The sequence below is a fragment of the Myxine glutinosa genome, chromosome 5 (assembly GCF_964187855.1).
Source record: "Myxine glutinosa chromosome 5, kmMyxGlut1.1, whole genome shotgun sequence".
NCBI classification, from domain to species: Eukaryota; Metazoa; Chordata; class Myxini; order Myxiniformes; family Myxinidae; genus Myxine; species Myxine glutinosa.
Genome location: NC_136265.1, coordinates 69,854,808 through 69,868,159, shown reverse-complemented (window position 1 = coordinate 69,868,159; position 13,352 = coordinate 69,854,808). Strand labels below are relative to the sequence as shown.

General features: G+C 46.6%; 1 protein-coding gene across 1 annotated transcript in view; it reads right to left on the bottom strand.

Moving 5' to 3' along the window:
- The window catches only part of LOC144892120 (uncharacterized), a 93,394-nt gene that overhangs the window by 12,412 nt on the left and 67,630 nt on the right, over positions 1–13,352 (bottom strand). Inside the window, exons 9-10 of the mRNA XM_078777336.1 lie at positions 13,235–13,297; positions 12,993–13,133 (exon numbers count right to left, since the gene is read on the bottom strand). Of these exons, the coding sequence (XP_078633462.1) occupies positions 12,993–13,133; positions 13,235–13,297 (204 nt within the window). The remainder of the gene's footprint in view (positions 1–12,992; positions 13,134–13,234; positions 13,298–13,352) is intronic.

Genomic DNA, 13,352 nt, shown 5'->3' with positions numbered 1-13,352 from the left:
AAGATTATAGATGCGTATGAGTCTGGGAAGGGATTTAAAAAGATCTCCAAATAATTTGAAATCAATCATTCGGCTGTCCGGAAGATCATCTGCAAGTGGAGAAGATTCCAGACAACTGCCAACTTGTTCAAGCCAGGCCGCCCCAGCAAGTTCAGCCTGAGAGCAGACCGCAAGATGCTGAAAGAAGTCTCAAAGAACCCCAGAATGTCATCACGCGACCTCCAGGTAGCTCTTGCCACTTTTGATGTCAAAGTGCACGAGTCTACCATAAGAAAGAGGCTGCACAAATTTCATCTGCATGGGAGGTGTGCCAGGAGGAAACCTTTGCTGTCCAGAAAGAACATCAGGGCAAGACTAAAGTTTGCCAATGAACACCTAGGCAAAGACCAGCACTTCTGAAACAATGTGCTCTGGACAGATGAGTCAAAGGTAGAGCTATTTGGCCACAGTACCAGAAGACATGTTTGGCGAAAACCAAAGACAGCATTTGACCACAAGAACCTGATACCAACTGGTAAAGCATGGTGGTGGAAATATTATGGTTTGGGGCAGCTTTGCTGCATCAGGGCCTGGGCAGCTCACCATCATAGAATCCAGTATGAATTCTTCATTGTACCAGAGGGTGCTTGAGAATAATGCGAGGCCATCTGATGGAAGGTTGAAGCTCAACCGAAGGTGGACCTTGCAACATGACAATGACCCAAAACATACCAGTAAATCCACCAAGGAATGGCTGAAAAGAAAGAAATGGAGGGTTCTGGAATGGCCAAGTCAAAGCCCGGATCTAAATCCCATCGAGATGTTGTGGGGGGATTTGAAACGAGCTGTGCATGCAAGAAACCCCTCAAACATCGCACAGCTGAAAGAATTCTGCATGGAGGAGTGGGCAAAAATTTCTCCCAGTCGATGTCAGAGACTGGTAGACAGTTATAAGAAATGTCTCCTTGAGGTTGATTCTGCCAAAGGGGGCAATACCACCTATTAGAGCCAAGGGTGTACTTACTTTTTCCACATGCGAAATTTGCATTTATGTTTATTTAAATTATACAATGGACTACAAAATGTAAATGTTTCATGATATTTGTGATACTAGGGCATGCCCGTACTATATCTATATCGAAAATTATATCCCCCCCCTCTATTTACATGAAATGGTTTGGTCCATGAAATGTTTTGGTCCATTCGCAACGCCAAAGCGAACGGCGAACGCTTTACATGAAATGGTTTGGTCCATGAAATGTTTTGGTCCATTCGCAACGCCAAAGCGAACGGCGAACGGCTTGCGAGTACAGTGACAATCCCCCCGGGGTTTTAATTAGTTTTAAAACGGAGCTTGGCAACCGCTGGCGTTCTTTAGCCGGCAGCTTCGCCCGCCCGAACGCCGTTACAGTACCTTCGACCGCGAGTTGCTCGGACTTCACTTGGCGGTCAGGCACTTCCGCCATCTGCTCGTGCGAGTACAGTGACAATCCCCCCCCCCCCCCCTCTATTTACATGAAATGGTTTTTATTAGTTTTAAAACATAGTTTAACGCCAACATAGCGCCAACATAGTTTGCAAACGTGAAATAAATGAATACGCTCTCAAATGTGCCATCCGAGGCAGAGTGTGTCCGCCACGTTCGGCACACGCGATAGTTCGCTGCTCTCTGATTGGTTGAATCGTTTTTTGGACATAGCTCGGTAAGTAATTGTCCGATTAATATGAAACCTTGAAAAGGCACATCCTCGGGTCCCCAGCAATATACCTGGCAAGTTTAAAGTATATCGGACCCGTGGTTGTCGAGAAACAGCGGTCACAGACAAACAAACGTACAAACGTACAAACGTACAAACAAACACACAGAGATTACTGGAATTATAGATAGATTATATCACCTTTACCAATCAATATTGTTGAAATGAAGATCAAATAGCTGTATGTTGAAATATGTTGAAAAAGTCAAAACTTTACATGGGGTGTACTTCCTTTTTCACGTGACTGTACCAATATAAGCCGACAAACAAATTTTCAGTCCCCCATGTTGTTAAAGTTGCATGCAGAGAAATGATTCCATATGAAGGGAGGGGTACTTTGCACCTCCCTTTGATTTTCCAAGATGATCTAAAATACTTCAAAAAGTAAGAAGAAAAAAATTATTCAACCCAGATGGGGCTCGAACCTACACTCCCCAGCATGGGAATCTGATGCCTTATCCATTTGGCCATTAAGCCAGCAGATTAGATTTAGGTAATAATATTTTGAAGAGTTAGAAAGTATGTATATATATTTTATATATTTATTTATTTATGTATATATATATATATATATATATATATGTATATATATAATTGTATATATTTAATTTTAAAGCAAAAACTATAGCACTTAGGTGGAATTTATTTCGAAAGCCATAAACTGGACCTATTGGCCGATTTATATTCCAAGTTTCAGCTAGTTTCAATGTATAGCCCTTGAGATATAAGCGCCAACACATTTTTGGGGACGGATGGATGGACGGACAAACACCAACGTGACTTTGAGGGTTTTCTAAATAAAACTCAAGAATGTGGAAACAGACTCAGTAAGAAATGAAATCAGTAAGATCACCCAAATCACCCAAATCAGTAAGAAAGGCACAAAACATTGAGCGTGTAAGGGAGTCAGTTTTGAGAAGTCTGCATTGCTCCAGCCGAAAACATGCATCAGCCTTAATAATTCCTCACATGTCACTACGCCGCATATTCCATAAGGATTTAAACTTTTATCCCTATAAAATTCAAACTGTCCAGGAATTAAGCCAAGATGATGAGATTGCCCCCTATAATTTTTGTGAGGGAATGCTTTCATTGATGGACGGAAATGAAAACCAAAACATTGCCAACTATTTGTTCATGTCTGATGAAGCACATTTTCATCAGTGTGGTGATGTCAACAAGCAAAATACTCGTGTTTGGGCAGCCGAAAACCAAACAGAAATGCACATGAAACCGTTACACAGTCCCAAAGTCACAGTGTGGTGTGCACTTTCGTCGTTCAGCATTACATCTTTGAGAACGAAAACGGAAATGTCGTCACTATAACTGCAGCTCGATATACCGATATGGTTTCTAACTTCCTCTCCAGAGAATTAAACAGACTTGCAGAAGTGAGCCCAATGACGTGGTCTCAGCATGATGGTGCAACCTCCCACACCACCAGTGTCCATGACTACTGCAAGGGCGCTCTTTCCAAAGCATGTCATTTTCAGAAACGGCGATATTCCATGGCCAGCGAGGTCACCCGGTTTGACTGCATGTGATTATTTCTTGTGGTCATATCTAAAGGACAAAGTGTATGATAACCATCCACAAACTCTTCCTGAACTTAAGGAAAACATCAGACGTGAAATCAAGAATAATAACGTGGCCATGTTGCAGAACGTCATGAATAATTGGCGTCCATGATTGGAGGAATGCGTCAGACAAAATGGTGCACATCTCCTCGGTGTTCTTTTCCGCAAATAAATGGCATGTTATGTACTTCACTTTCTTGTAAGAATTTGTTTTGAAATACAACTTTTTATTACCTTTACACTTGTGTTAAAAAATAACCATATTTCTGACTCACTATATACAGACTTGGCATTTAATATGGAATTTTTTTTTTTTCTTGACTTGGGTTTACTTTCTGAACTCAGTATATCAATCTGGTGAGTTTCTTTTACCCTTCGGTGATGTCTTTGTTGAAAGAACCATGTCACTGATTGTCTTTCGCAGCAAGAAGTCAATAACAGGATTATATCACAGGTGGCGTGACAAAATGTAAGGACAGGTACATTTGACGATTGGCTTCACAATCGGGTAAATAAGGGTTGTTGCGTTCTGTATTACTGGAAAACAACTGCTGCACGTCTACAAAAGTTATTGCCGCTTCCTCTGGAGATGGTCCGTCAACTTGACAATGTTGTTTGTCATGGAGTGGTGGCTTTACGAAATTCTGGCATGAAACAGCGTGCTATTGCTCGGCAGTATGGCATCACTCAAGGTCAGGTGTCAAAGATCCTGAAACGAAATGCTCAGAGGGGTGTCCCTACTCCAATACCGAGGCCAGGACGTCCACGCAGAACCACAAGGAGAGATGATTGCCAGCTGCACCGGTTAGTCTGCAATGGCTGTACCAAGTCAGCTAATCGGCTTAGGGCTGAGTGGCAGCAACTGACAAATGTGCCTGTATCCAGAAGGCTAGTCAACCAACGACTGGTTCAAGCAGGCTATCGTGCCAGGCGTCCCCTGAGAAAGCCACGCCTGACCAGACAACACAGCCAGCGCCGATTACAGTGGGCCAGAGAGCACCGTCAATGGCAGCCAGGACACTGGAATCACGTGACCTTCAGTGACGAGTCTAGATTTCTGGTCTATCGTCAAAATGGCCACGTCCGAGTGCGCAGACAAGTGCATGAAGCCCATAACGAAGATTGTATAGTGCCAAGAGTCCAAGATGGAGGTGGTGGGGTGACCGTTTGGGCTGCTTTTCATGCAGGGGGCAAAACTGACCTGGTTGTTCTGAATGGAAACCTGAACCAGTTCAAGTACAGGGTCATTCTGGAAGAAACATTGCTTCCATTTGCTCGTGCAGCCTTTCGAGGAAACTTTGTCTTCCAAGATGACAATGCACGGCCTCATCGTGCTCACATGATCCAACACTTTCTTGCTGACCGTGGTGTCGAGGATATGGAGTGGCCTGCCATGTCCCCGGATATGAATCCGATAGAGAACTTGTGGGCAGAATTAACGTGTCAAATCGACAACTTGGACCAGCAGCCGACCTCTGTGCGTGAATTGCAGCAGGCTATTGTCACTGCATGGCAAGCGATTCCTGCCCAAACCTTGGCAAATCTCGTGAACAGCATGCCTCGACGTGTACGTGCTCTCCTGAATGCTCGTGGGGGTTACACGAAGTACTGAACTGTAATTTTACTGTCCGTAATCCCAGTCATAATTTAGCTTTTGTTTTTGTTGAAAAAAAAATTGGCTAATGTGCAAAATAAAGAAATACTTCTGGAAAACGCACAGAAGTTTAACACAATACTGTCCGTGAATTGAGTTCGATATCAGTTTACATCACTTTCAAGGATCAATTTATTTGCTTCGAAATGTCAAATGTGGTTTTTGTTTCTTTTAAAGGTCACATTAACAAAATCTAGAATAATTTCAACATAATTCCAATGAAATTTTGTTTCTAAGTCATCTTGAAAAGTAAGTTCACCCCCACAAAAAAAAAATTCCATATTAAATGCCAAGTCTGTATAAAGGGAGGGGCGTTTTGCGCCTCCCTTTGATTTTCTGAAGCATAATCTTGTTTTTTTGGAAAAGGAGAAGTTGCTTTGTTGATACAGAAAATCACTGGCTCTATCAATATTTGACCTTTGGAATTGCAGACACAAAGAAAAGTTATTTTGTTGATCCTATCTGAACCACACCACCACATCACCAACCATAAATCAACAAAGGTGCCACAACTGACCCCCTCAACTCCAGATATATCAGCTCACTTCCAATAAATCATTAAGGTAATGGAATATATTGTAGTGAAAATGTATATCAAAGTTGAACCCAGGAGTGATGCCCACTTAAACCGCAGAGGGGCGTCTATAAGACCTCGGACGTCCGCGACGCTGAGCCACTCCTGTGACATTTTACTCTGACATGTAGTCCTGAATGGTACGTACTCGCTCATGTATTCTAGGCTTGCTTGCATTGACTAATATAATCGATCCTCCCTATATGATGCCAAGATCCTGATATCTATTGCATGATTGTATTTTACAGGATGATGCTAAAGATCTGATTGAGATTAAACCTACCTATGGGACAAGTTGTGGACTTGGTTTATATTCACAACACTTAATCTCAATCAAGATCTACGGAAATGGTGGGACACAAGATGATCCATGTACCGACCTTCAGCGCTGACCCACAAGCTGCGGATTCGGGCTCGGAGTTAACTCACTGGCTCAGGTCACTGGAGAACCAGTTCAAAGCCCAGGAGACCGTTCCCACTGCTGAAACGAAACTGGACGTTCTGCAGACTAAAGTGGACCACCACGTCTACAGGAGCATTGAACGATGTACGACGTACGATGCCGCTGTGGCGGAGCTAAAGCGAATTTACATTTAGAAACGGAGCGTGGTATACACCAGGTATCTGCTCTCATCGCGGCGGCAACAGCCGACCGAGTCGATAGACCGCTTCGCCCAGAAGCAACGACAACTACTTGCGGACAGTACCCAAGAGGTCCACACTCACGAGCAAGTCCAGGACGATCTTGTCCGAGATGCTTTCGTCTCTGGGATCGGCACTCCTGCTCTCAGGCTCAGACCTTTGGAGACAGCTGACTTGACGTTCGCGGAGGCTCTACGGGTGGCTCACGTCTACACTGAGGCCCGGGAACAATCTACCGCCTATGACCACACACGGGTCGTCGCGGGGACTTCTCAACTCGCGCGACCGGAGAGGGCTACCGCCGAGGATACGGGAGCGGACCCGACCACGCTAGCGGAGCCCTTGGCCGCTCCCGAGGTGGACTCGGATTCCGGCTTGGCTGCGGCTACGGCGGCCAGGCCAAGGCCTGTACGAAATGCTATGTGTTATTTCTGTGGCAACCGACAGCATCCCAGGTCAGCGTGTCCGGCTCGGGAAGCAATATGCCATTTGTGTTCGACAAAAGGACATTTTGCAAAAGTCTGCCGAAAGACCGCGCAGGGCGCGCGAACTCGCACGACCTTGAATGGGCTTATCGCCGAGCCAACGGACCGAGCACAGAGCGGGGCGCCTCACCCGACTTTGATGAGCGGTCCTCCTCCTCGTGGGCCCCTGGCTGCACGCTCGACCTTGGTGAGATACATCGGGCCGCCAAAACAAACGGCACGAACACGACCATCCTTGACTGGAATCCGAACGCCCTCTGAAGGCTACTCAAACAAACGACAAGCTCCCGCTTTGACGCAAACAATGCACGTGACACGAGCGCCCTCTGACGGCAGCTCGTACGAACTACATGCTCTTGCCTCAGCACGTGAAACTACAGATGGCTGCGATCCTTCTCGCGTGACACGAGCGCCCTCTGACGGCTGCTCGTACGGACTACAAGCTCCTGAAGCTCCTGCTTTGGCACGACCAAAGGCTCCAACGATGCCTTTGACACGAGGGCCCACCGGAGGCCGCTCAAACAACCGGAAAACTGCAGCCGGCGTGGCCTCCACACGCGAGGCACGATCTTTTCGCCCGCAAGGCTCAATACCTGCCGGATCTTCCGGCCTTTCTAAGGCCATTATTCCACTCATGGTCGAAGGCGTTTTTGCGCGGGCTTTAGTCGACACGGGGTCTACGGATAGTTTTATCGATCAACGACTGGTGCGTAAACATGGGTGGCCGGTCCTCGGGACAACACGACGGATCTTCATGGCCTCCCAGGGGCTTCGCCTCAGCACAAAAGGGGAATGTCGATTGAAACTTGTGATAAAGGGACGCATGTTTCCATATGTACATCTCATGGTCTTGCCTGCTTTATGTGCTGACATTCTGTTAGGACACGATTTTCTCAAGCGACATGGACGTTTGGAAATGGAATTCGGTGGGACTGACACGCTTGCTGTGTGTGCACGAGCGAAAATGGAAATTGAGCCTCTTTCGCTGTTCCCCAATCTGACCACTGACTGCACTCCTGTAGCGGTGAAATCACGGCGCTACTCACGAGCGGACGCGCAATTCATTGCGGAAGAAACGGCCCAGCTCTTAAAGGAAGGTATCGTAGAACCGAGCCGGTCGCCGTGGCGGACCCAGGTCTTAGTGGTGCGAAGTGAAGCCCATCGCCGACGCATGGTAATCGACTATTCACAGACGGTTAATCGCTTTACACAGCTGGACGCCTATCCCCTACCGGGGATGGTCGCACTGGTACGACAGGTGGCCCAGTACTCCATCTACAGCACTCTCGATCTGCGTAGTGCGTATCATCAGATCCCCATCTCTAGGGCTGATCGCATCTATACCGCCTTTGAATCGGGTCAAAGGTTATACCAGTTCACCCGACTACCTTTTGGGGTGACGAACGGGGTCTCCTGTTTTCAGAGGGCTATGGACGACCTCGTTACTAAGGAGAACTTGACCGATGTCTTTGTATATCTGGACAATCTTACGGTTTGTGGGTATGACCAGGGGCATCATGATGCTAATCTGAAGCGCTTCCTCGAGGTCGCGCAGAGGTATCGCCTAACCATGAATGAGGCTAAGTGTCGTTACTGCCTATGCACGATAGATCTTCTGGGGTACACCATGACCCATGGCTCTGTCGCTCCAGATAAGGAGCGTCTGCGACCTTTGCTCGATATGGCTCCGCCTAGCGATCGGGCTTTGCTGAAGCGCGCTCTCGGGCTGTTCACCCACTATTCGAAGAGGGTGCAAAATTTATCCGTGAAGCTCCGCCCCCTTGTGGCCTGCGACACGTTCCCCATGGGCCCAGCCGCCTTGGCAGCCTTCGGGGGCCTTAAGGCCGACATCGCTGGCGCCGCTGTGGCGACGATCGACGAGAGCGAATCTTTCGTCTTAGAAAGTGATGCCTCGGATCATGCGATAGCGGCGACACTCTCCCAGGGGGGGGGGGGGGGGGGCGCCCAGTGGCTTTCTTTTCGCGGACTCTCACCTCCGCTGAGCGGAGGCATTCGTCTGTCGAAAAGGAAGTGTACGCCATCATTGAGTCGATTCGGCGATGGCGACCGTACTTACTCGGGCGATGCTTCCAAATCATCACGGACCAACAAAGCGTAGCGTTCATGTACGACACCTTACATGCTCAACGCATTAAGAATGAGAAAATCACTCGCTGGCGTATCGAACTCGCCGACTTCTGCTACACCATCAAATATCACCCGGGGAAGGATAACCTGGTCGCCGACGCCTTATCGAGGCCGGCTACGTGCGCGGGTATCATAACTCTGGAGGGTCTGCGCGCTTTGCACGGCACTATGTGTCATCCTGGGGTGACGCGTTTCGCTCATTTTGTGCGTAGTGGTAATCTGCCATACTCGATTGAGGACATCCGCCGGATCTGCCCGCGACTGCGCTATATGTGCGGAACTCAAACCGCGTTTTTACAACCCTCCCATGGGGACGCTGGTTAGGGCTACTAGACCGTGGGAGAGATTGGCAATGGATTTCAAAGGGCCGCTGCCGGTGTCGAGTAACTCTCGTTATCTGCTCACTATCGTTGATGAGTACTCGCGATTCCCTTTTGCTTACACGTGCGTGGATATGACGGCTGCCACGGTCATACGGTGCCTGCAGAATTTGTTTTCTATGTTCGGGTATCCGGCCTACGTGCATACCGATCGGGGTGCGGTGTTCCTGTCCCAGGAAGTGAGGGGTTACTTGCTCCAAAATAATATCGCTTCGAGTTACACCACACCGTACAGGCCCCAGGCGAATGGGTAGGTCGAACGCTTCAATGGGATTATATGGAGGGCCGTCATGCTGAGTCTCAGGACCCTCGGCCGTGGCCTTGATAAATTGGCTTGGTCGCTACCTGCGGCGCTGAACTCGATCAGGGCTCTACTATGTACGGCCACCAACCAGACTCCTCATGAGAGACTGTTCCACCACCCTAGAAGCTCGGGTAGTATCCGATCTTTACCCAGTTGGCTCGCTGAGCAGGGGCCGGCCTATCTCAAACGTGCGGTTCGCACAAGCAAATACGACCCCTTAGTGGATAAGGTGCAGGTTAGGGTGGTCCAAAAAACATCGATCTCTCCGATTTTGATGCTCTGCTGGATTATTGTTAGAAATGGTCGAAAACATTCACCCACCAAATATTTTCGCTCAATTCCATCTCGAAACTCATACACACTTCAATTGAAATATGGCGTTTTTCACCAAATTTGGCTAAATGAGAACAATCCAATAGCAACCTCGGTGGAAAAAGTACATGCACTATTGTACTAAGCCATTTTGTGGTTCATGACTGTTTGCATGCGCTTGCGCCTGAGAGTGTGAAATCATCATGGTCGAAACATGTTTGACAATGCTTGAAACATGTTTGAAACATGTTCATACATGTCTGACTCATGTTTCGACCATGAGGACTTCACAGGGGTATGTACCATCAATGACATTATTTAGGAAAAAAATATTTCTAAAGTCTTTGAAAGTCATTAAAATTGACCAAAATGACAAATTTATATGTTGAGTGTGTATGAGTTTATAGATGACTCAGATGCAAAATATTTTTTGGGTGAATGATTTAGACCATTTCCAACAATAATCCAATAGAGCAGGGGTCGGCAACCTTTTTGACATGAAGTGCCAGTTTGAAATGTTCTTCTTAATTAGTGTGCCATATCAACATTAAGTTTAACATTAAGTTTAATTATGACACCACATCAATAAAATATTTCCAACAGACATGGAATTTTATTCCATCCATATAGGCTACATGCATAGCAACAACATTTTAAAGAAACATTTACCGAACATCTACCGAACCTGAACCGCTTCACTGCAATTCCTGTGGGAGATGTGAGCGGGAGGCCGTACCGTCAATCAAACTAAATAAGACAGGCCGCCTGTTACGAGAAAAACTACTACCCCCATTTTCTATGACCACCCAATAAAAAAACTCAAAATAATGACGAGATTAATATTAAAACGCAGAAGGCAGCCTGAATGATAACAAAGAGTGGAGATGCAGCCGCTGACCACCGGGTGTTAACACACAGTCGCTCTTACAGCACCTCAGGTTGCCACGAACGGCGTATCGGGAGGCACCAAGCCTGCATCTCCTGTTTTATATCTGCGATTATTATACAATTCGGAATAATGATGAGATTAATATTAAAACTCAGAAACCAGTCCGAATAATAATAATGAGTGGAGATGCAGCCTCGGACCATCTGCTGTGAACAACACCACTGTTCTTACAGCACACCCGGTTGCCGCGAATATTGTGTTTGAATGTGCCAGGCCGGCATCTCATGTTGTTCATCTTTGATTATTATTCCACTAAAACAATTTGGAATTGGAATGTTGACTCTGCTCTGATCCATCTACCTCATCACCCTGCACAATCACACCGGACTACTGTTATAGTGCAACACGCGCAACAGCCAATGGCTGTTCAAGAGGTGATTTGGCATGCAGCGGAGAGGGCACTGCTTTCGCCAGTGTGCCAATTATTACGCTGCCGCGTGCCAATGGTGGCACGCGTGCCTAAGGTTGCCGACCCCTGCAATAGAGCATCAAAATCCAGATAAAAAAGTGATTTTTTTGCATTTTTGGACCACCCGAGTGCAGGTACTCCAGGCTAATCCCGAGCATGCTCGTGTGATGACGGCAGATGGATGCGAGTCCACTGTCTCCGTACGCCATCTCGCCCCATGTGGGGTCATCGACCCTCATGGGGATATCGACGAACCGATCTACGAGTCTATGGACTCCCCCGAAGCTTCCTCTATGGAACATCTGCCATCCCTTCCTTCGTCAAATACACCCCTGCATGAAGGCCCGGAGGTGCCCCATCCGACACCCGCCTCCAGCGGCTACTCCGATGCAGGGGACTCTGGGCTTGGGGAGGCCGTACCCGGTAGCTTCCGGACCCGTGCTGGCAGAGTAATTCACCACCCTGACCGCTACGGATGGACCGACTGACACGGAATGATGTCCCCAATCAATTAATGCTGACGCACGCTTGCTTCCTGCCTTGCGGCAGTGTAGTTCTAACGGCGGGGAGAATGTAGTGAAAATGTATATCAAAGTTGAACCCAGGAGTGATGCCCACTTAAACCGCAGAGGGGCGTCTATAAGACCTCGGACGTCCGCGACGCTGAGCCACTCCTGTGACATTTTACTATGACATGTAGTCCTGAATGGTACGTACTCGCTCATGTATTCTAGGCATGCTTGCATTGACTAATATAATCGATCCTCCCTATATGATGCCAAGATCCTGATATCTATTGCATGATTGTATTTTACAGGATGATGCTAAAGATCTGATTGAGATTAAACCTACCTATGGGACAAGTTGTGTACTTGGTTTATTTTCACAACATATATCATCACAGTTGATATGAAATCCTTCCTTTTCTTGAACAACCTCATCTCAAATCACCAATTTAGTTTCAGACCACGTCACTCCACCTTGGACATGCTGCTTCTACCCACACAACAATGGATGAAGGCCTTCAATGTCAGACATGAGATCAGGACAGTCTCCTGCCTTACTCCTCAAACTCTCTGCCTATGGTGTCCAAGGCCACACATGGCTTACTGACCTCCTCCACTCTCATGGCCAATATGTGGGACTCAATGGAATCCTTTAATCTCCACTAACTGTCAAAGCTGGAATCCCCCAATGCAGTGTACTTGGCCCAGCCCTATTCCGGATCTTCATCAATGATCTCTCTCGCTCTCCGCTTTATCTATTTGTTGATGACTCCACCCAATGCCGTGACATCCCTCATCCTTCAGACAGGCAGGCTGCAGCCTCTTTCCTCTCTTCATACATTGAGAAAACCTATTCAGCCTACTCACATATAATGCTGGTGAAAGATGTGGGCCTCCAGCTGTGTTTTAGCAGCATGTGATGTTTCAGCAGTAATGAGCATTTGTATGAATTTGTATTTTGCATAGAGATGTTATATACAACTTGAAAAATAGCATATGGAACATTCCCCCGATATGGTACCAGTAACTCTAATTTGATGGTTGGGCCCACTGACTATTTGTGAAACAGACTTTTCCTAGATGTGTCTGATCAATCCTGAGTAAAGGCCAGAAATGCAAAGTACAGAAATATTTCTGGGTATTTTAGAAGCAACAACTATCCCTGTCTAGTGAAGATAAACAAGCCCACTTGGTTGACTACAATTTAATATATCTGTTATTCCACAACGTTTGGAACAAAATCATTTCATCAACAACAAGAACAAACAAAAAACAGTAAAAACAGTGAGATGTGTTCTCCATGACGCTCGGCTTACCGTCGAGCTGCTGAGCAGCTTTGCCGGACTCCATTGGAGGAAAACTACGAGGTTCCAGCTTTACATGCTTATTCCTCAACATATCTTGGGAAGTCTGAAAATAGCTTTGGAATGTTTCCCTCGTCCCCAGATGAGCTTCAACTGCAAAACATTTGATAAATTTGTTCTTCCTCAGGGAAGCTTTTCTGTTATTAGAACAATCACCAGAAGATTATTATTTTTATTGTTGTTGTTCTTCAAACCTTTGACAAGCGAGGAGGAATCATCAATGAACTCGGACTCCACTTTTACTTTCACAATAAAATCTGAAAATGAAAACATCCCATTCAAACTCAACATTAAAGAGTACTTCTAAATAAA